The sequence below is a fragment of the Eulemur rufifrons genome, chromosome 20 (genome assembly GCF_041146395.1).
Source record: "Eulemur rufifrons isolate Redbay chromosome 20, OSU_ERuf_1, whole genome shotgun sequence".
NCBI lineage: Eukaryota > Metazoa > Chordata > Mammalia > Primates > Lemuridae > Eulemur > Eulemur rufifrons.
Window position 1 is genome coordinate 26,136,329 of NC_091002.1, and position 22,357 is coordinate 26,158,685.

General features: G+C 44.8%; 1 protein-coding gene across 3 annotated transcripts; it reads right to left on the reverse strand.

The window, feature by feature from the left end:
* Positions 1-2,341: 2,341 nt before the first annotated feature.
* TBC1D20 (TBC1 domain family member 20) lies at positions 2,342-21,452 on the reverse strand. Of its 3 annotated transcripts, none has more exons than XM_069495453.1 (8): positions 21,304-21,452; positions 12,398-12,583; positions 10,452-10,535; positions 7,562-7,748; positions 7,291-7,392; positions 6,212-6,281; positions 5,075-5,262; positions 2,342-4,828 (listed from the first exon to the last, which is right to left on the reverse strand). In XM_069495453.1, exons 1-8 carry the CDS (start codon positions 21,371-21,373, stop codon positions 4,573-4,575), a joined length of 1,143 nt encoding a protein of 380 aa, XP_069351554.1. In that variant the 5' UTR covers positions 21,374-21,452; the 3' UTR covers positions 2,342-4,572. The 3 variants fall into 3 exon arrangements, with proteins under 3 accessions (XP_069351554.1, XP_069351553.1, XP_069351555.1); XM_069495452.1 differs by having other exon boundaries at positions 6,212-6,353; XM_069495454.1 differs by lacking the exon at positions 21,304-21,452 and adding an exon at positions 14,121-14,153 and having other exon boundaries at positions 6,212-6,353.
* Positions 21,453-22,357: the final 905 nt, after the last annotated feature.

Sequence of the window (22,357 nt, forward strand, 5' to 3'; positions counted from 1 at the left end):
TGGCCCATACTCACCCCCAGATCGCCCACAGTGGAGCGTGGCAACTCCTTTCCACAGCCATCTCACCCTGGCCCTGGCCCCCCACTGATGTGGCCCACCCCATCTCTCCACGGACCCCAAACCCCAGCCCTCCTGGGCTTTGCTGTCCCCAAAACACTGACACTTGGTATTGAAGTGATATTTTTACCTCAGCCTTGAACGCTGCGTGGTGTTTCCCGGCAGCCCTTCTCCAGCTCTGACACCAACCGGGCGTCCAGCAGTTCGGTGCTGACACTCTGCACCTAGAGTTAGCCTCAGGTTCCACAGGGGCTCAGGCCCACAAGACTGTCCCCACTTAAGATGGCAGCCACAGCACCCAGAGTACCGCACTTCTGACTGGCCAACTCCCGATTCCGGGGTTCCCACGACCCCACCTACTCAGGTTCAGTAATTTGCTCGAACGATTCACAGAACTGGGGGAACTGCTGTGCTTACACTTACTGGTTTATCATAAAGGATCCGGTGCAGAACAGCCAGGTGGAAGAGATGAACAGGGCAGGGCATGGGGCCAACACAGCGCTCACTGGATCCCACTAAAGTTTGTAAAGAGCTGTCACCAGTGCCCCCCACTCCTAGGAGGTCAATACAGGGGGCCAAAAGTCCCCACTCTCTGATCACATGGTATTTCTGGTGACAGCCCATCCTGAGGCTATCAAGGGTCCCACCTAAGTCACCTCATTAGCATAAACTCAGGTTGGATCAAAAGGCAACCATTAAAAATAAGAGACACTCCTAACACTCAGGAAATTCCAAGGGATTTAGGAGCCCTAAGTCAAGGACCCTGGGACAAAGACCAAATATTTATTATGCCACACAGACTCTTCCTTCAATTCTCCAATTATCAAAATTCTATCATTCTTTACATTCAACCATCAACGCCTAAGAAAGCGTCCCAGAATTTGCTGCTCAAAATGAACTGCTCCTTCAAGCGCTTTTCAGCGCTCTCTCTGGTGTGAGCTCCCAGAGGCAGGCAGTGTGCCGGCCAGCCCGGTGTACTCAGGCCTGCGGGAGTGGCCTGTGGTGGAGGGACACGGTCAAGGAGCTGAGTGATGCCAGCGCTCTGCTCTGCACCCACTACCTGGCAGCTGGAAACGTTCGAAAGCTTGGTGAGAACAGCTCTCAGCAACTGCTCTGTGGATGGAAATTGCATGTGGCGGAAAAGGTGCATCCACCTCCAGCTCTGGGTAGCTTCCAAATCCACGCGCCAGCCCCTAGGGCTAAAGGCATCCCCACAATGGTGTGTGAAAAATAGCCAAGGGCACCCCAGACTTAGTTCCCTGCACCCCTGCGTCAACTGTGACAGAGCCTGCGAGCGTGGAAAAAACATGAACGCCAACTCTCTGCTCACTCGGCAACAATACACTGTGACCAAGTATGTGGCGGTTTCTTCCCACACACCAAGCGACAATCAATTCTGCAGTGGACACCAGCTGGCTGTCCTCCAACGCAACTACATTCTGATGCTATCTACGTGGAGGCAGCCTGAGAAACCACAGGCTGAGGGCTCAGTCCCACAAGCCGCCCCCTCCTTGCCACAAGTCGCAAGTCCAGGCCTCTGGAACGTCTGACCGGCTTCAACCGGGATTCCCACGACTTCTATCTTTGGCTTCAATTAATTTGCTACAGTGGCTCACATAACTCAGAGATAACACATTTACTGGTTTATTACAAAGGATATTCTAAAGGATACAAATAAACAGCCAGCTGAAGAGACAACAGGGTTAGGTCTGCAAGGGTCCCCAAGTGCAGAAGCTTCTGTTCCCATGGGGTCGGGGTGCACCACCCCCCCAGCATGTGGATGGGTTCCTGTTCACTTTCCTGTCAGCCTGCTCATGTTCAGCTCTCTGAAAGCTCCCCAAACCCTGTCCTCTTGGGCCTTTCATGGGGACTTCATTGGATAGGCATGATTGAAGCATGGGCAACCGTGTTGAAATGTGACTGGACAAAAAGGGTGTGATCTACTGCCAACAGACTGGGGAAGCCCAGCAACGCCTGTCTGTTCAGATTCTCTGTGGCCTCTGTGTGTGGCATGCCTTCCTCCTGGGTATGGGCCCCTCAATGGAAAGAGAGTCTTATGACCCACAATTGGATCAGGGTCTTGCTCAGCCAGGTGAAAGGAGGCCACGAGAAGACAGGGAGCGAGATTCTGTTTTCTGAGGCCTGCAGTGCCCCAACATTCTAACAGAGGCTATGGGAGTTACGATCCAGAATACAGACAAAACCCAAAGCATACATACCTCACAATCTCACAGTGCCCCAGGCAGCAGCTGGAGTGTGTAGACCGTACCTCTTGCAGCTGAAATAGAAACAGCAGGACTGCAGGCATTGCCCAGGTCTCCTGGCAAGTCAGGGCCAAGCAGGAGTCCACAGGTCCCGGCCTGGGGTGGAAGGTGGGAAGCCTCCAGGACAGGTGTCTAAGACCAGAGTCCACTCCCAAAAAGTGGTGGGCAAGGACAGAATGATGGAAGAGGTGATCAGTAACCACATATGGCTGTTTATTTTATACAGGGCTCTGTACAAAATATTTACACATATTCTTTACAGAATAAGTAAACCACCTGAAGGTAAGTAAATAATGCTTTCTTCTCAATGGCAGGGGAGAATACTGGAGTCAGCAAAGCTATAAAACAAACTTTTTCCTTCTTAAGCCACAACATAAGCAAATGCCACTTGCTTCCTGGGACCCAAAATGCTACGGTCTTGGGACCCGTCACATGCATCTCCTTTCCGTCAATTCCGTCACTATGTACAAACAGGTTTGAGTGCTGTGGCAGGAGGGGCAGATGCTGCTGCCCACTGAAATGGTGACAAGAGGACAAACCTGCTGTGGGAGGCCACAGAACATTCACATCACCACCTCTGGACCCTGCAAGAACTTCCTTTGTCCCGATGAGTTCACCACTTTCTAAACTAATCCATCCAAATCACATTCAGCCCAGGCGGGGCTTTGCCGTGAGAATGGACCATCACTTTGAGCTTTTTTTGGTTTTAAAATGCTTAGTATAACTCAGCGCAGACACCCCCTAACTGCTCTGGGTTTGCTGGCAGCCTGGCATGTGGAACGCCTCCACCCTGCACGCAGCGGCATGTGGGAGGATGTGGAGGTCTGGACATGGTGGGTGGAGTGCTTCTGGCATGTTCACTTTAAGCAAACACCTGCCAAGAGAGAACAGTGCCCAGGAAAGACCAGGAAAACAAAAGTATGTGGCTGCTTCACTATATACCCAAATTCTTTAAAGCAGCAAAAGGCACTTTTTTCCAAGCCAGAGTTAATTGCAAAAAACACTGGCTTTGCTTACAGGAAAGCTGTCCCAGAAGAACAAGTAGTCACCCATGCTCCTTGAGGCCCGGAGAGTCCTTGGGGAAGCTTGGGGGAGGGGGCCAGCTTTTCCAGGTTCCTGCCAAGCCTCAGGCTATAGTTTGTCCCTTTCTGGGTGCCAGCAAGTTTCTAGTGACATTTCCAACCAGGTGGGAGAGACCAGCAGTTGAGGAGATAAACCAGACTCAAAAAACAATGCCAAGGTAGCGAGTGGGTACCTATTTGTGAGTAGGAGGGTGATTCGAGGAAAACTGGAAGGAAGGAAAGCCAGTCAGAAAGTGGGCATTCTGGAAGCACAGGGCTCTTTACAAACAGTAACTCTGGCTAAAGCAAAAGGTTTAACAATTGAGGAGAAAGTAAACTTCAGGATCTTAGAAGCTCATCCTTCTGATGAGAACTTTTTTCCATGAAGGAACTATTATTTTTAAAATGAGGGTACTTTACATGTTGGGTGTATATAATTCTAAAAATAGTAATAAAAGTATCTTTTATAAGCAATGTCAAAGAATAGGAAGAGAATAGGAAGGAAAAAAAGGCAGGCAAAACCAGTCCAGGGCCAGGACCTAAAAACCAACATTCCCTCCTGCTTGACTGGAAATGCCCATGCAATTTCTAGGCTACACATGGGTAGGATTTAACTGGCAACCTAGTTCACATCTGTCTCTCTGATTTCTGACCAGCTAATGGAGCCGCTCGTAAGAGGGGCCAATCGTGTTCCCAGGCTAGAGTCCCCTGCCATCTTGTTTTCATTCCAAAGCCCGGCTTCTGCAGTGGCAGCCCCTAGCTTCTTAGTCCACAGAAACAGACAGAACGGGGCGGCGAGGAGGGCATTCCATAGTCCAGCGGACTTTCTACTGGGAGGCCAGGAGGTTCCCCAGTCACCAGGGTAGCCCTGGCCCAGGAGGTTCCAAAGGCAGCCGGGAGCTAAAGAAACCCATTTCCTCCAACACAAGGGGAGGTGGCAGAGAGTCCACTCAGCAGCCCACTGGGAGGGGAATAATCGAGTTCTGTGCCCAGGCCCCCAAGTGCCCTTGGTGTCAGGCAGGCTCTGCTCTTGGCCTCTGAAGCAAAGGCAAACATGGACAGGCAGGGAAGGGTGGCAGGAATAGAAAACCCTTGACAGAAACCCTTTTAATAAAGGAAATTCCACCTCCTCCCAATCCTTCCATGGAAGGGTGAGACCTTAATGTAATGTAATGTGTCTTCTCCGGCTTTCAGGGAAACAGCTGCAGCTGAAACTTCGGGGCCCACTCCAGGGCACTTTTCACCACGGCCAGGGCAGCTGCTCCAAGCGCCACCGTCAGCCCCATCACTGCCAGTTTCACAAAGCGGTTGGTCCTTGGTTTGGTCAGGACATCTTTTGTTCGATCCTCAGACCGCAGAAGTCCCCGAAATCGCTGCCGCAGCACCATGTCAGGCCTCTGCTGGGCGGATGCCAGCTCAAAGTCCTTGAAGGTAGAGGCTGCAGTTCTACCGGGGAAGGAGACAGAAGAAAATGGTATAAAAGACGAGAAGGAAAGAAAACCTACACTAAATAGGCTCAGGGTAGAGCTAACCATTGCTGAGAAAACTTGTCTTGATAAAGACCAATGAGTCCACAGCGGGGATTCCACTGGCCTACGCTTAGGTCTCTGGAACATGCCCTTACCCCTGTGCCCCACCAGGGTCCCCACCTCACTTCTGCTCGTTGACAACCAGTGCCCCAGCCTCACTCACCTCTCAGCTTGCTGCTGGGCAGCTGCCGCCCGAGCAAGTTCGGACGGGGGAAACTGAACAAAGAGGTCTCCTGCTCTGCTGATCAGCGTCTCGTAGGGCAGGTCCTGAGGGATCTGGGACAACAGGTGGTGAACCGAGGCCATGTCACAGTCACAGTCCAGGACTTCCTGCTCACGATGCAAAACGATCTGCAGGTGGGGAGGAAGGCCTCGCATCAGAGAAGAGGCACACAGGGCATGGGCCACTCCCACTCCGTTCTCCTTAGAGATGAATTTAAACTGGTAACAGGCAGGGCTCAGCCCAAATGCTCGACAAACTCTTGCATCCACTGAGGAAGTGATAAAGTACACATTCTCAGAGCTGTTCCTACTGTCTGGCCCTTCCTGCTAGAGGCAAACTTCCACCCCATGACGTGAAAGGCTGACAAATCATGATCTAAGTCCTTCCAGGCACATTTGCTCAGATGTCTCTCAAAGTCTTGAAAGAAATGAAGGTGATTCTTTTAGGAGTAAGAAAAGGAGACGGATTATTGGGAGATTCCTGGAGCTCTGGCACAGAAGAAATAGTTCAAAATAGTAGGAAGAATGGTCTCACTCCCTTTCAACATCTTCCTTCTGACTGCTGGTCCACAAACCCACAGCTGCGGAAAGGACCAGTGACCAGTGACGAACTTCCTGAGTCTCCACCTTTACCCCCTGATTCAGGCCCTTGGAATAACTGGAGCCCATAACCTCTACCACAAGCCAGCTCACTTTTCCATCATAACACTAGGTCTCTTCTTTTCTTAAACAGTTGGTACTAGTGACTGCTTCCCAAACTGTGTTCATCAGCTGAACATCTTCCAGATGTCAACAGGAACCCAGACAATTCACAGTGCACATTAGCATTTTAAAGGTTCAGAAAAGTCATACAGCAAATAAATGTGTTTAACTCTTAAACATTAACCAGCATTTCCCAACTTATTTTTTTTTTTTCATGACACCCCCTTAACATTGCCCAGAACGGTGTCCAGGGACACTAGACTGGGAAATGTTGTCTTTGTCTCTTTCTGTAGTCACCAGGTTTCCCTGCAGGGATAACAGCCAAGCTGGGACAGGTGATAGTGAGCCTAATTGCTGGCTCATGGCCTGTACCTACCACAGCTGCAAAGTAAATGGGCATCAGGGGGTGGCAGGCCAGGAAGAAGTCATATAACCGCACGACGTGCCTGAAGTCAGACAGGACATGCCCAAACCAGGTGATGAGCCAGCTGAGGGCAAAGATGGTCCCCACCTCAGCACTAGGAGCAAAGGAAATCCAGACGTTAGGTTCCCTGCTGGTCACCCCTGCCCTCGCTCTGGGCCTTCTTTGTCCTCAGTGCTGGTGAGAAGGAAGCATCTGGGAAACATGCTTTCTGAAAACCTCGGCCACCGAGGAATTGGGCATCTTCTCCTCACAGAATACAAACTCTTTACAATGTCCATAACTCCACTACCACACAGGGTCCTGGCTGCCTTGTCTCACTGGGTGCTCTCCTAATGGCCAACACATGTCAGTGACACGAATCAGAAGCAATTCTTTTCAAAGAACTATGATTTTCCTTCTGAGAAAGTCTTACCCTTTTTAGGGGCACAGGCACAAATTCCCAGGCTTGAAAACATGACTGTGTTAATTTTTCAGTTAACATGAGACTACTGAAATGTGTTAAGACATAGCCATTATTTAAAAAAAAAAAAAAAAAAAAAGTGAGGTAAGAATACATTTCCAACAGAGGAGAAAAAAAACAGAGGAGAAAAAAAAGTCCTGTGAGATTTGCAAAGAAATATTTCTCTTTGGTACTTGGGAAACAAAACAACCCACAGATGACCTTGTCCTTCTTGCCTCTAGATCCCACAGGACTCTGTACCTCTCTTTGGCAACAACCTCAAAGTCTACCCTGGCAGACTTACCTTAGCCACCTCTCCCCACCCGATGTAAACGCCTCAAGGCATGGCTATGTGTCATCCTTGTATCCCCCAAAGAGCACAGCACCCAAAAAGTGCTCCAAGACTGTACAGAACCGAATTATCCAGATCACTGGTGACTAGAAAGAACAACTTGGAAGAACTTAACACTAATCCACATAAGATGGTAATACAATTGAGCTAGACTTGTGAGGAAGAAACAAAAGCTCAGAGAGAGTGTAAAGTGTAGGGTTGTGTGCATGTGTGTACACATAAATGTAGACACATACATACCTCTGCATGAAGTCATGGAGTTCTGGATTCACTCGGTCAATGATGGGCATCAGATAGTTTAATATATGCTTGGTGTTGTCCATTGTTGGATCCATAAAATCCCTGGAGGGAGACAATTCAATAAGATTGGTCAGACCAAACACTTAAGTCAAGTCTGGAGGGTGAAGTAGGCTCAGACTATTGAAAAAACTGACTAGAAAATGGGCCGAGACGTATCCCAGGGAGACTTAAGGAGTGATACCCATCCTCTTACATCCCTCTGCACTGGTACCTGAGGTGGTGGGTAGATAATTTTTCTACCAGGGATGTTGCCAGCTTCTCGCCTACCACCAGCAGAAATGTGACCACGATGTCATGGTAGCCCTGGTAGTAGTGCAGCTGTGGGTTGCGCTCCAAGATGAGGAGGATGATGTCGATCAGTTCTTCCTGGAGCCCTTCTCTCTGTTCTTCTGGCATGCCTGGGGAAAGGAGGGGAGAGAAGATGCATTTGAACATGGCAAGCAGCCTAGTAAAAAGGTTAGGAAGAAAGCCAGCAATGGATTTTCAAAGATAGTGTTCAACGTAAGAAAATGAATCACAAACCATTTGGCAACACCTATCAAGATCTACACACTGTTGATAACCACGTGGCACACGGGAAGGAGCCAGCCACTAGCAAAACAGTGGGGGCACCTGGAGACACCAACTTAACCAAGCCATCACAGTTAATATCGCTGGTAACGCGGAGTATGGGCAGCACACGCCTCTTCACGTGACACAGCGACGAGAGCTCAGCATCATGTCTGTGGAATTTCTGTCAACAGTGCATTGGCTGGTCCGATGGTAGTGGGTTATCAGAACTTATTAACATTAGTGTCACTAAAGTTGGTATTCAACCCCCCACTGCTAAATTTGACTGGCTTTAAAAAAAAAAAAAAAAAACAGTGCATAAACCTGAATCTCCTAATAAGGAAATGCCAGATAATCCCAAAGAAAGGGAAATTTAATAAAACTGGCCTGTCATAAAATACAAAGGAACTGTTTCAGATTAAAGGAGGCTAAAGAGATATGATGATTAAATGAGAAATGTATGAATTTGTATTTTCTTTTCCTATAAAGGACACTACTAGGATAAATGGTGAAATCTGAATAAAATCTGTAAATTAATTATATAACAGTATTTTTCAATGTTACTGATTTTGATAAGTGTACTGTCATTATGTAAGAGCCTTATTTTTAGGGGGCAAGAGAGTGCCAATTTATTCCTAAATAGTTCAGAAAAAAAATCTATATATATGTGTATGGAAAAAGAGAGCAGCAGATATAGTAAAATGTTAACACACAAGGAAATCTGTGTAAAAGGTATCTGGGGAATTCTTTGTCCTATTTTTGCAACTTTTTGGTAAGTATGAAAATTATACAAAAATAAAAAATTTGCCAGACACAGTGGCTTATGCCTGTAATCCCAGCACTTTGGAAGGCCAAAGTGGGAGAATAGCTCAAGGCCAGGAGTTCAAGACCAGCCTGGACAACACGAGACCCAGTATCTACAAAAAATAAAATTAGCCAGGCAGGATGGTGCACACCCATAGTTCTAGCTACTTGGGAGGCTGAGACAGGAGGATGGCTTGAGCCCAGGAGTTTGAGGTTGCAGTGAGCTGTGATAACGCCACTGCACTCTAGCCCAGGCAACAGAGTATGAGACTCTGTCTCAAAAAACAAACCAAAAAAAGGAAAAGAAAGCAGTGAAAGTAAAAAATAAGCCTTGTTTGAATTTTCACTGTAAGAGTGGTCAACCAAGCCCAGAAAAATATGAATGGGAAAAGAATAAGAGACCACATGGAAAGTTCAGCCTATAGAAAGGATATCACGGACTTTACATAAATGGAAGAGGAATAAAGGTTCAGAGGGAAAACTGGTTACCTAAGGAAAAAAATGGGAGGTATCTGTCTTGTGTGATGTCTTCCAAACCAGCAGGATTGCAAAAAGGGACTGGAACATGGTATGCTTTTATCAACACCAAGTTGGCAAACTACTGGGAATCACAAGAGTCTCTCCAGGGAGCAAGGATCAAGCAGGAAAGAAGGCCCCTCACCAGGCAAGTGTAAGCCAGGGCATGGTTTCAGAGGAGTGAAGCAATAGGTTTAGGTGCTCATTCCCTTTAGCAATTCTCCTCTCTTCACAGACCAAAAGGTGGAGTTGCCAGGGGAAGAGAAATAGGTCATAGGTGTGAAGTCTGTTGCCCAGTTTCCTTCATTGTGAAAATAGAAATAGTCAGTCTTCTCTTTCTTCCTGGGAATGGGGAGGCAGTTTTAGGAACACAGTCTTTAAACACGTGGGGAATGGCCTCCTTTCCAGTCCAAGGGACTCTATATATGTATATGCAAGGTATCACCATTTATAAACCTAATTTAATGAATATATTAATAGTTCTTATTAGTGCCCAATTACAAACCAATCTGCTCTCTAAAGCCAACTGATGGCTCTAACAATTCCTATGAACTCTCTTCTGTGGCTTAAAGAAAAACCAAAACCAAAAAACCTCTTTTCTCGTTCACCACCTATAGGCCAAGAGAAGTTATCTTTGGTTCAGGCTTTCACAGTGGGGGTCTGAAAGTGACCAGATAACAAAAGAATGACTCAGCAAATTGGGAGTACTAAAGGCCAGGAAGGGCGGGTCCTGCATGTTAGGTCGCACTGTATGCCGGGATGAAAATTTCCCAGGCATGGCAAGCATCACCACACGAAAGTGCGTGTGGGACAGAAAGTCTCATTCCAGGCCGGGCGCGGTGGCTCACGCCTATAATCCTAGCACTCTGGGAGGCCGAGGTGGGTGGATCGTTTGAGCGCAGGAGTTCAAGACCAGCCTGAGCAAGAGTGAGACCCCGTCTCTACTAAAAAAAATAGAAAGAAATTATCTGGACAACCAAAAATATATAGAAAAAATTAGCCAGGCATGGCAGTGCATGCCTATAGTCCCAGCTACTCGGGAGGCTGAGGCAGAAGGATTGCTTGAGCCCAGGAGTTTGAGGTTGCTGTGAGCTAGGCTGATGCCACAGCACTCTAGCCTGGGCAATAGAGTGAGACTCTGTCTCAAAAAAAAATTGAAAAAAAAAAAAAAAAAGAAAGTCTCATTCCAAATATGGCAAAACTAGGAGTTCAAAGCTAGGAGAGCCTCTCACCAGGAGGGAACCGCCGTAAAGACCGCCTGACGTCCAGCAGCACTTGCTGGTAGTCCTTGCTCATCTGGCGTAGGTCTTCCTTCCCTATTGGAAGAAAAGGAATATGTTACTGCAGGAATGTCTGAGAAGCTAGATCGGAAGCAAACATTCTGGGATGACATCGATGGCCTGGGGACCCATGTCAGCTTTTTCCTGAAGAGGACATGACTCAAGATACAACATCTGGAAAGAAATCCCTAGTTCAGTTCCAAACACAACACATGCTGGTTCCTGTAAGTCACGATGACCATAAGAGGAGGGGACAGACTGCCCAGAGGCAATGCAGTGAGGTGGGGAGAACAGCACAGACCAGGGGCCTAATGAGGCTGTGACTGTGCATCGCTGGGGAACTGCCCGGAATGTCAATGTCCACAGCTACAAAACGTAGCTTCCCATATGTACCTCTAGGGTTGCTACAAGAATCAAATATTAGAATGTATGGAGAAAGGCAAAATAAAATAAAATCATGAATGTGGAAACCAGGCCACTGAAAAAAATCCTAACATCTGTAAAATTGTGGAGCACTGACCAGTTCAGAAAGCAATATTAAGACAGAATCACATAAAGAAGAACCTAACATCTCTTGACCCTGTAATCTAAGACACTGTAAACACTAAGACACTGTAAACAGGAGACGATACTTGTGTTCGGCTGATAAGCCCAATACGTGTGAAAGTAAGGAGGCAGTCTCTAGCTGATACATATGTAACAAGCATACATTTTCCTGACACCAAACCAATTGCTATATAACAAGCACACATTTCCCTCACAACTCAAATCTAAAGCTATCAGAGGAGCCTGTGCTCCTCACACACAGACTTCAATTTATAAAAAGACACGGGCAGTCTGGAATCTGGTAGAATAACATCATCTCGGATTCAGAGTATGAATATGGCAATGCTTTGCCTTCCAACAAAAAGCTGACTGCTCTGAGACAGCCAGTTCTAAGGCCAATAACAAGTGGCAACTCCACACCTACTCAGTGGCACCATGACATTGTGAACTTTTCAGTGGCAGAGGTCCTGTTTTAATCTCCCGTACCTGGCACACAACTAGAGCACAAATAATATTTACCAAATGAATGAAACAATCCTCGGCACTCGGCATTTTGCCACGATAGCAGGAAAGCAATAAAGTAAATGAATTAAGTGAATGAACAACAAAGTGGATTCACTGTTCTATTCTACTTTCTTCTTTATTTTGAACTGCACTCCAAGGAACTCCTACTATGCGTGCCTTGGAAATTAGTTAGGTAACAGCTTTTCACAGACTTACAGAACTTCAGAATTCCAAAGGATCAAAGTTTTTCCCAATAAAAAGGTTTTTAAAATTTTTTTTTTCCAGAACTATCTGAAGAAATAAATTTTTTTAAATTTTATTTTTTAGAGATGGAGTCTTGCTATGTTGCCCGGGCTGGCCTCGAACTTCTGGGCTCAAGCAATCGTCCCACCTAAGTATCCCAAATAGCTGGGACTGCAGATATAAGCCACCGCACCTAGCTTCTTGTTGTTTTTTTAAGGGCCATAAAGGTATTCTCTCTCCCCATAGTCCAGTGTTCCTAAAAATGTAGTTCATCTGCACCAGAATCAGCTGGGATGCTTGTTAAAATGCAGATTCCTACAACCCACCTCCAATCAAGTGAATCTAGACTAGAATATGAATTTTTAATAATCTCCCCTATCTAGCCAATATTTTAATTCCTAACAAAAGCTCATTCCATTTTTTAATAAAATTCTACTTATCAGTTTGGGCCTTATTTTCAGAGTGGGCCCGAGCATTTCCTAAAATGCTTTAGATTTACTCATTTACTCTTGGTTTGAAATGAGCATAAAAGTCAAAGATCATGAAATTCTTTTCTCCCTGTCCCTTAGATAAGCTCTCCCCCAACCCCACCTTCACTTCCTTACCTGATATAGGAGGTGGCTCATTGGCGTTGACATTGAGGAGCTCGGGCCACACTTTTCTTCTGATCTCGTCAGTCAGGAGCCCCCCCTCGCTGATAGCCATGCGTCTGAGGGCAGCCACATCAGTAGGATCACTATTCAGAGCTTGGTGTATCTCTGCCACTTTCTTTTTCCTTTTGGCATTAAAGTCTGGAACAAACGGTAGGAAGAAGCATTAGGCACACATTCAGCACATGTATGTTTTCTGCTTAGAGCTCATTCCCCATTTTGGTGTGAGGTACAGGTAAGTATCTCCTTTCAGAAAGCCAGCTCTGAGAGCACCTGCTGGCATAAAGTCCACAGCCAGATGCACTAGTCATTTCAGGCCCAGTCCACCGAACCTCATGGGGCTTAGGGGTGGAGAACTAATTATAAAACAGATTTTAAATAGCCTATTTTTAAAAAGAGAATCTCCTTCTACAGGTCTAAACCAAAGATCACAGGCACAGACCAGGAACAATATGTTTGCTTGTTTTTTAAAAAGCCAGTCAAATTTAACAGTGGGGGGTTGTATACCAACCTTAGTGACACTAATGTTAGTAAGTTCTGATAACCCACTACCATTGGACCAGCCACAATATGTTGTTTTGTTTTTTTTTTAAACAAACAAACAAAAAAAAACAATGTGAAAAAAGGGACATACTAAAATCAGACAGATCCTGGTTCAAATCCTGGCTCTGCCACTTACCTATTCTACAACCTTGGGCAGATTACTTCACCTTTCTGGGCCTCTGGACTGACACCCTCTTGTCAGGATAGTTACCATAATACACAGTAGATATTTACTGAAAACTAAATCTCTGAGATAGCCCAGATTTTTAAAATCAACCTACAGATATTTGATTAGCACAGAATGTGCAAAAGCACTGAAGAGCTTTGTGCGCAGTATCGGCCTCTCTTACCAACCTCATCGAAAACCAAGGACCCTTTGACACTCTTTTTTTTTTTTTTAACTCCTCCTTGGCCCAGCTGAGATGACATTCTGCTTTGGAAAATATCTATATGTTATTCTGATGTTTCTGATATACTATATAAGTGACAAGCAAGGAATTACAATTATAATAAATGTTCAGTAAATTCAGGCATATCTAGCAGTTAGTATCAACGTTTTCCTAAAAGAATGTGTATTCATGCTTAATATCCAAACTTCACAGAGCATGTGTATCTCTTACTACAATAATTTTGCTGCTGTTTATATAGGAAAAATGTAAACGTATATCACCAAAACTTAATACTACACTGAAAACAAAACCACATAGAAAACTCTCCAGTTACATGCTAATGCAACTGGTAAAACATCAGAATAACATGGCATACAGATATTTTCAAAAGCAGAGTGTCATTTCAGCTAGGCCAAGGGGGAGTTAAAAAAAAAAAAGAGTGTCAAAGGGTACCTGCTTTTCAGTGTGGCTGGTAAGAGAGGCCATTACTGCACACAAAAGCACTGTTTCTTAACAACCATATTAATTACTGGTGATCAAGAAGTAATGTTTTAAGCATCTTTCATCCTTATGTGATAGTCTGTTATTCACATGCATGTTATTTTGTTTAAATTACTTTTTAGGGCTGGTCTGAGAGCAGTGGTGTTTACAACTAATTGATCACAACCAGTTACAGATTCCTTTGTTCCTTCTCCACTCCCACTGCTTCACTTGATTAGCCTTAAAAAAAATAAAGAATAAATTACTTTTTTAGGAAATTGGTTGGGAGCTTGTGGTTGACATCTATCATATTATACTCTTTCTATTTAAAATAATGGAGTAACAGGCTCTCAGCATTTTCATGCAGAATATCTACTTTCAGGAATAGCTTGCTGAAGTTAAATGGATGATGCCTGTATTTAGATTCTTTCTGGTTGCCTGTACCACTCTGAAAATAAGCCAAAAACACAAGAAAAGTTAAACAAGACAACACAAAATGTCACAAGGCAGTATACTATATATAATTGCCAAAAAAAGGTGTGCAGACAATAAAGGCCAAGAGCTCAAAGAGACTGTAGCAGGTCAAGGTCAGCCTAGCCTGAGAAGTGCACCTTAGAAAGGAAAGGGAGCAAAACTGTACGGAATCGACACCAGCAAGCTCTGTGGGGAAAAAGAAAAACCTGCTCCCTTCACTCTGCTGGAAGCTGGAGAGTGCTGGGCCCCTGCAGAGTAGTGCATACAATTCTAGCTTTTTTTGCTCTTTTCTCTATATATTGGGCTCTGAGAGTACACCATGTGTCTCTATGTGAATATAGACAGTTAGCATTTACCAACATATACCTTCTACTCTTTCTTGTTTAAAATATGAAAAAAAAAATCCAACCCTTTATTTATTTATTATTTTCCCTAGATGTGCTAAGAGGAAAGAAAAAAAAAAAACTTTAAAAACAGGGCTATGGAAGGTGAGCAAAGGGTGGGCAGATGTTTGGGTGGGTTAAGTGGGTATTTTGGCAACATGTCTTCTTTGGCATGTTTGTTGTTTTTGATGTTCAACAGACATCCTTGCAGTTTAAGATGACATTTAAAAATAATTCTCTACTGTTGACTTGAACCTGACCACTTGATGGGACAATCAACAGAACCTGTAGGATCTTATTTAGAATTGAATTTTCTGTTGTTTTTTTGTTACAGGGAAAGGAAAGATGATGCTCAGCTTTAACTTTTAAAAGTGTACAGGTTGTTTTGTAACAATAAAATTAAATGTGTACACACACACAAAAAAAAAAGAAGGGAAAAAGAAGGGCCGGAAAGAAGGGTATAGAATGAAAGAAAGGCTGGAAAATAGCAACATATGGCCTTTTCATTTGACAGTAAATAATCTTATTAAAAAATATTTATGTAGTATATACTAGGTGCAAGGCAGTGGAGTCAATGTAAAGTGGAAGATAATACCAGAGGTAGGTTAAGCTTTAGAGGGTCTCACATCAGACAACATATATCAGGTTTTAGAAGGGACACAAAGCAGCTTTCCTCAGCAATGTTCTGTCCTGAGACAACAGTCTACAAACTGTTTTCATGACAAAGGTGCACATTATTAACACAAGTGAAAGTTGGTACTAATAGCCCTGGTGACCTACCTATGAGAGGTGTGACATAGAAACCATAAGAACACAGGCACCAACACCAACAGCTTTGGAGTCACATGCAATTTGAGGTGCAGACAGGAAAATAACACAAGTGACTTTTCACCCAGGTAAACCTGTTCTCCTGGCTAGACTGTTGTTGTTTTCCCTGGTAACCTAGTAGGGTGACCCTTTGTCCTCATCTGTCTAAGATCTTCCTGGTTTACACCTATAGTCCTAGCATAATTGTTCTAGCAAACCCTTCTTCCTACTCTTCACACTCTCAAAAATGTCCCAGTTTGGATGACAAATTAAATGATTACGTAGAGAGCATGAAAAATCAAGCTCCCAATGCCCTCTGTCAGCATAGCACCTAACTAGTCAAATGTTTACGAGGTGTGTCAAGCTCTTGGCTCAGGTCTGCCCTTCCATCCGTGCACCTGCCCATTTGCCATCCATTATTCATTCATTGGTCCATCAATTTAATGAGCCGCTACTTGTACCAAACACTGTTCTGGGGATAAAACACTGAGTAACTCTCTCCTAGCCCTTGAGGGGCTCACAGTAGGGAGGGACACAAACAACCATCATTTTATAATTAAATCGTGAAGGATTATGAAAATTCAGAGGGAAGAATGAGGCCAGGTGCAGTGGCTCACACTTGTAATCCTAGTACTCTGGGAGGCCGAGGCGGGAGGATCGCTTGAGGTCAGGAGTTTGAGACCAGCCTGAGCAAGAGTGAGACCCCGTTTCTACCAAAAATATTGTAGAAAAAATTAGCTGGGTGTCGTGGCACACGCCTGTAGTCCCAGCTACTCAGGTGGCTGAGGCAGGAGGATCGTTTGAATCCAGGAGTTTGACGATGCAGTAAGCTATGATGACACTACTGCACTCTACCCGGGGTGACAGAGTGAAACTCTGTCTCAAAAAAAAAAAAAAAAAAAAGAAAAAGAAAAAGAATGACAACTTCTAAGGCAGTCAGGAAAGCCTTTACCAAGAATATATTCTGGTACCCCTTCTTAAAGAAAACTCTGTCAGAGGGAATTGTGTGTTGAAGGGAAAGCGTTTCAGGCAGAGAAAACAGTATGTGCAAAGACCTTGTCACATGAAAGAAATGCCACATCTAGAAAACACAGACTTCTGTGAAGCTGGAGTGTTAGGTAAAGAGAGAGAACAGAAGCAGGAAGGACTGCAGTAAATGAGGCTAGTGAAGAGTCTGGGCTGGATTCACCCTGCAAAGGAATCTAGGTTTTATCCTGCACTCAACAGGAAGACAGGGAGGGATTTTCCTTTGGGCTTAAGGGCCATCCTTTGGAAAATGGGTTTTTATGTTTTCAAAGAGTGGTCACAGATGTGCAGGAAAGAAAAGACTTTTTATATAACATAGGCTGAGACAAAATATGAGCAGGAATTGAATTAATTTCCAACAGAGAAAAAAACTAACAGATATTTAAATTTTTTTTTCAGATAGCATCTCACTCTGTTGCCCAGGCTAGAGAGCAGTGGTGTCGTCATAGCTCACTGCAACCTCAAACTCCTGGGCTCAAGTGATCCTCCTGGCTCAGCTTCCCAAGTAGTTGGGACTACAGGTGTGTGCCACCATGCACAGCTATTTTTATTTTTTTTTTATTTTTTGTAAAGACAGGGTCTCGCTAAGTTGTCCAGGCTGGTCTCAAACTCCTGGCCTCAAGGGATCCTCCCACCTCGGCCTCCCAAAGTGCTGGGATTACAGGTGTGAGCCACCTCATCTGGCCAATTTTTTTCCTTTTAACTTGGGAATACTCTTGCATTTTTCACACATCACAAATTAAGAGCACTTAAATAGCAATACTGAATATTGCTTGAGGGAAACCGACATTCAGAAATCTTTTTAACCTATTTGCTAAGAGTATGGAAAACTTTTCTCAATTTGTTTAGACATACATACACCCTACCCCTCTTTCCAAGTAATTCAGCAATCTGGGGGAAAGGAAAACCACTGCTTGTATGTATCTTGAGAAAAAGCACACTATCTGTAACCAGCTGGATTTCCATGAGGTTTTAGCAAATATTCGCCAGAATGTTAATTAATTCTGAACTCAAACCATACCTCCAATACTTATTTCTCTTATGACTCTTTTCCAACTATTTTAATCCCGCATTTCAAAATTTACTATCTTCTCATTTTTGGCACTCTGTGGGAACTCAATAAATATGTGCAGAATAGAATAAGTGATTTAGTTTAGTATTGGTCCTCTGGATAAACTGGCCTATAGTAAATGGCATTGTTTTTTTCCCACACTACCGTTAAGAATACGCTCACGATAGAACTCTAAATAGATCTATAGACTCTTTGGCTGGTTTCTAAAGCTACTAGTGCTTCCCAGAGTAGAAAGCTGCTCCAATGTGGATTTTAGCTGCTATCTGTTCGGGTCCCAATACCACCTCCCTTGACCCCATATTCTAGTGATTAAATGTTGTGGCAGATGAGGAAGGCCATCCCCACAAATACTTTATTGTGCCTAATGTAGGCTCTCATTGTGACATAAAAAGGGAAAAGAAAACAGAAAACTCAGGTAAGCTAGAGATGTGTAAATTAAAGAGTGAGAAAAGGTCAACTGCTAGACTACACAGTGAGAGAGAAAAGGTTAGGAGAGTCTTCACTGAACAACTAATTCACACACATCCTAGCTATCTGAGAAAGAGAAGAATCAGAGAGCTATTCTTGGGATGTTCAAGAAAAGATTAAAATGAATGCTATCTATTTTATTTTGAGATAAATTTTACATATAGATTTTAGAGTAGGACACACATTTCTGGACTTGAGAATGCTGTATCTGGGCTTGGGATAAAAGCCCACATTTCATCTAGAGGTAGCATGTATGTCATTCTAATCTCCCTTATTCCTTTCTTCTCCAATTTCTTTATGGCTCCATTTATATAAGAGGTGTACTGTATATTCCAAAGCTGATACCTTCCAAATTCCTTTATAGTAGACATCTTGGCTATCATAACCATGATGGAATGAAATGACTATCCTACAGCTGGCTGCAAAAAAAGCCTGCTATAAATAAATCCCTGATGGCTAAAAAGTAATTCATTCAACAAAGGAAAAAGAAAATGAGATAAGCACTACTTTGGTCTACTCTCCATTAAAATGCTTATTTTTATTTATTTACTTTTAAAGACGGTAAGGCAGACTTTATTTGAGGGGTGCCATGGTAATAGGTAGATTCACTACAACAGGATCCTGGGGAGAGAGATTGGGCTTAACTCCTTAAAATGCTTATTTTAATAAGGAGACACTTTATTTGAACTAATACTTTAGATAAAAATGGCTGAGCCCATTAATATCTTAAATCTCTCCCAACTCCAGCTACAGAACCCGGGTAAAGATTTCTCCCTCCTCAGAGTAACGGGTATGTACAAAAGCACATGGCTTGGGGAACTTAATATACAAAGAAAGGACAATGACTAAAGATAACCACTAGCTATGCTGCCTCTAAAAGTTTTTCCATATCACCAAAATAAGTATTAGTAACTTGGATCAGGTTAGGTAATCTACACACTCATACGTGAGAACACAAAATTCCATACTGATTATGTAGTTTAAGCTTCTGTGCCATGAAAGCTTTCCAGTCTTTAAACAGAAGTTAAACTCAAATTAAGCAATGTTAGCCTTACTCAAAGCAATGGAAAAGCCAGTCAGAGGGAGAAGTAGAGTCATCCCTCCACACTACCCCTAAACTCCTGATATTGATATTGGAATTATTATTTTTTTTTTTATTTTGAGACAGAGTCTCACTCTGTTGCCCAGGCTAGAGTGCCGTGGCATCAACCTAGCTCACAGCAACCGCAAACTCCTGGGCTCAAGCAATCCTTCTGCCTCAGTCTCCCTAGTAGCTGGGACTACAGGCATGCGCCACCATGCCCGGCTAACTTTTTCTATATATTTTTAGTTGTTCAGCTAATTTCTTTCTATTTTTAGTAGCGATGGGGGTATCGCTCTTGCTCAGGCTGGCCTCGAACTCCTGAGCTCAAAGGATCCACCCTCCTTGGCCTCCCAGAGTGCTAGGATTACAGGCGTGAGCCACCGCGCCCGGCCTGATATTGGAAATTAACTTAAAAATTTAAGCTTGAACTTCATGTCTATACCAGAGAAAGACAGTGGGAGAGGAAAACCTTAGCTTAAGTCTGGGTAAGAATCCTATTAAAAACAAAACAGGCATTTTTGGTATCACAAGAGACCCGTCTGCCATTATGTGGTGAATGTATCTAGCTCTTATTCTATAATCCTATCTTTCCCTCCTCAATAAACCTCAATTCGTGCTTTAAAAAAAAGTAGCCTCTATTTTTGGAGGTCCTAATTAGTAGTTTCTACAAAACAGTACGCAAATTAGCAGAGATTCATTAACTACCTGAAATATAAAGATAAGCAGGTATCCAGAAAGAATGCTTTACCCCAACAACAGAGAAAAATAGTCTAGAGAGTAAACCAATCTGACCACAAACACTACATAGGAGGGTTTCTAGTATTAACAACTGTCAACAATTCTCCAATATGAATAAAAACAAACTAAAAACAGAAAATCTCATCTCTAAATTCTTCCCATTCATCCAGGGAAGCAAAATCAAGGAAACTGGAGGGGGTAAAGTCTCGCATCCTAGACACAGCTGCAACATGTCACAAGCTCAATCCCTCTTAAGGCACTATTACGCCATGAGGACAGATGTCACACAAACACCAGCAAAGGGTTACAATGCCAAAGGGCCCAAAGAATAGTATGTGGAGTGAGCTCCACTTCCATCAGTATCAGAACAGGAGAAAAGAGGCGGAAACAGAAAATGAGCCCAGAGAAACAAGAGAGGGACACCAGGAGCTTCATCTAACCTAAATACGTGGATTGAATAATCTGGTTGGTTCTGTTATGGGCACTACCCATCAGAGGACTGGAAAGGAGGAAAACTTAGTATTCCGCAAGGGAAAAAAGATTATTTCACTTGGTTCAGGGTAAACATTCATAATTTTAACTGTCATCTATTTATTGTATGAAAAACATATTCAAGAACATATTATGCAACAAAATCTTAATTTCATAGAAATTATTGTTTAGACTGAAACAATATAGAGAGAATCGCTTTTTAGGCAATTAAGTAACATTAAAAATAGGTGGCAGAGGATCGAGACAGAAAGAGATTACCGGTGGCTAGGAGCTGTGGAGACGGGCGAATGGGGAAAGGTTTCTTTTTGGAATTAGACAGTGGCGATGCCTGCACAACTTTGTAAATGTACTAAGAACCACTGAACTGTACACTTTAAAAGGGCGACTTTCATGGTAATCAAAAGAAATAGATGGACACAGTCACCGCGTAAATCAAGACGGCGACACACGAATGAAGTTGGGGAGACCTGCCTTATAACGAGGGAGGCAGCACCAGGAGCCTGAGGACGTGGCTGGACAGCTGGAGGCCGAGGGTGGGTGGGGGGAGGCCTGGCCTCGGTCCTCAGGGAGTCCCAGTTCTCCTCCCCATATGTAACGAGGCCGGAGCGCAGAGCTCCCGCCCAGTCCTTCCCTCTGAGGACGCGCTTCTGCCGCCAGGGTTCCTCTGTCTGCTCAGCATCCGCCCGATCCCCCAATTCCAGGCCCTCTCCACCTTCAGCCGTGACCCCGGCCCTTCAGACTCCTCCTCTCCCGCCGTCCCGACCCCGGCCCGTACCCCGGGCCCCCTGCCCGCTGCCCCCTCCAGCGCCGCCCCCGCCGCGGGCGCGCTCCCCGACAGCTGTCCCCTGGCCCTCGGGCGGTCCGCGCAGGCCGCTCGGCGGCGCCCTGGCCGGCGGCTTCCGTACCTGCCTTCTCGGCGCCGCCGTCCCAGCGGTTGGAAGTGGGGCCATCGCCCTGCGCACTCCGGAGGGCCATACCCCGGGGGCCCAGGCCCCGGCCTGAGCCCCGGCTGGTAGCGGAGCCGCGAAAAGACGCGGCTGTGGCCGCGGGACGCAACGCCCGCTCTGCCGGGGCAGGCTAGGCTCCGTCGGGCCGCGTCGCGCAGGCGCGTAGGCAGCCCCGCCCCGCGCCGCCACGTGACCCTCCCCTACGCCGGCCTGGCGGGGAAAGAGCACCGTGGGCGCAGTGAAGAATGTTCCGTCCGCACTGGAGAGCGTGGCGCTCTCGAGCCACCGTGCTCAAGACCAGACTGTGATGCAAAATGGTACTGACAACAAAAGCACTGAACTCACAAGGTTATTGAGAAAGTGCTTAGAACATTACCAACCATATAGTACATACTCAACAATTATGAGCCATTATTTTTGCTTACCAAGGACTTCATTTCCTGTTTCATCTCACCACTCGAACTCCTGTCATCATACTTGGCTTCTTCAGAGTTTAGTACCAACATCCCATACAGCTCTACAGGTTGTGCACTGCACAACGCCAGGGGGCACCATTCAAGTAGAGGATTATGTGAACAGTGTCCCCTTTGAGTTTGAAACAGTGATCACTCATCCACTGTAGCGCTCTGGCTTACAGGTGTTTCATCTCCTCGTCTCTGATGATGACATTCCTTTCTTCCCAGTACCAGCGTTACATTCATGATAGTGTCGTGGCCTCCCAAATCTCCAACGCTAGGCCCCCATGCTGAAGATCCCATGATCCCACTTGCTCGATGACCCCTTCTTCCCCCTACTTCCCTGACTCCTACAGCCCATGGAACCCATTACTACTGGCCTCTTCTGGTTTCATGTCCATCCTGTCCAATCCAGGTTCCAGGGTCCACCATTACCTTGTAAATCCTTTCTTAAAGGTCCTTCATGGAATTTTCATGAGCAGAAAAGATTACTCTGAAGAAATACTCTGTATTTCTAAAATTAATATTCAATTTATTAAAATTAGAAATCTCAAAAC

Bases quoted from the DNA above. Each gene is read 5' to 3' on its own strand.
- TBC1D20 (XM_069495452.1), bottom strand. From the start codon at position 21,373: ATGGCCCTCCGGAGTGCGCAGGGCGATGGCCCCACTTCCAACCGCTGG. The intron at 10,536-12,397 runs GTAAGGAAGTGA...TTCTTCCAATAG, and splicing joins TGAGCCACCTCCTATATCAG to GGAAGGAAGACCTACGCCAG. The intron at 6,354-7,290 runs GTATGTATGTGT...CTTTGCTCCTAG, and splicing joins CTCCATGACTTCATGCAGAG to TGCTGAGGTGGGGACCATCT.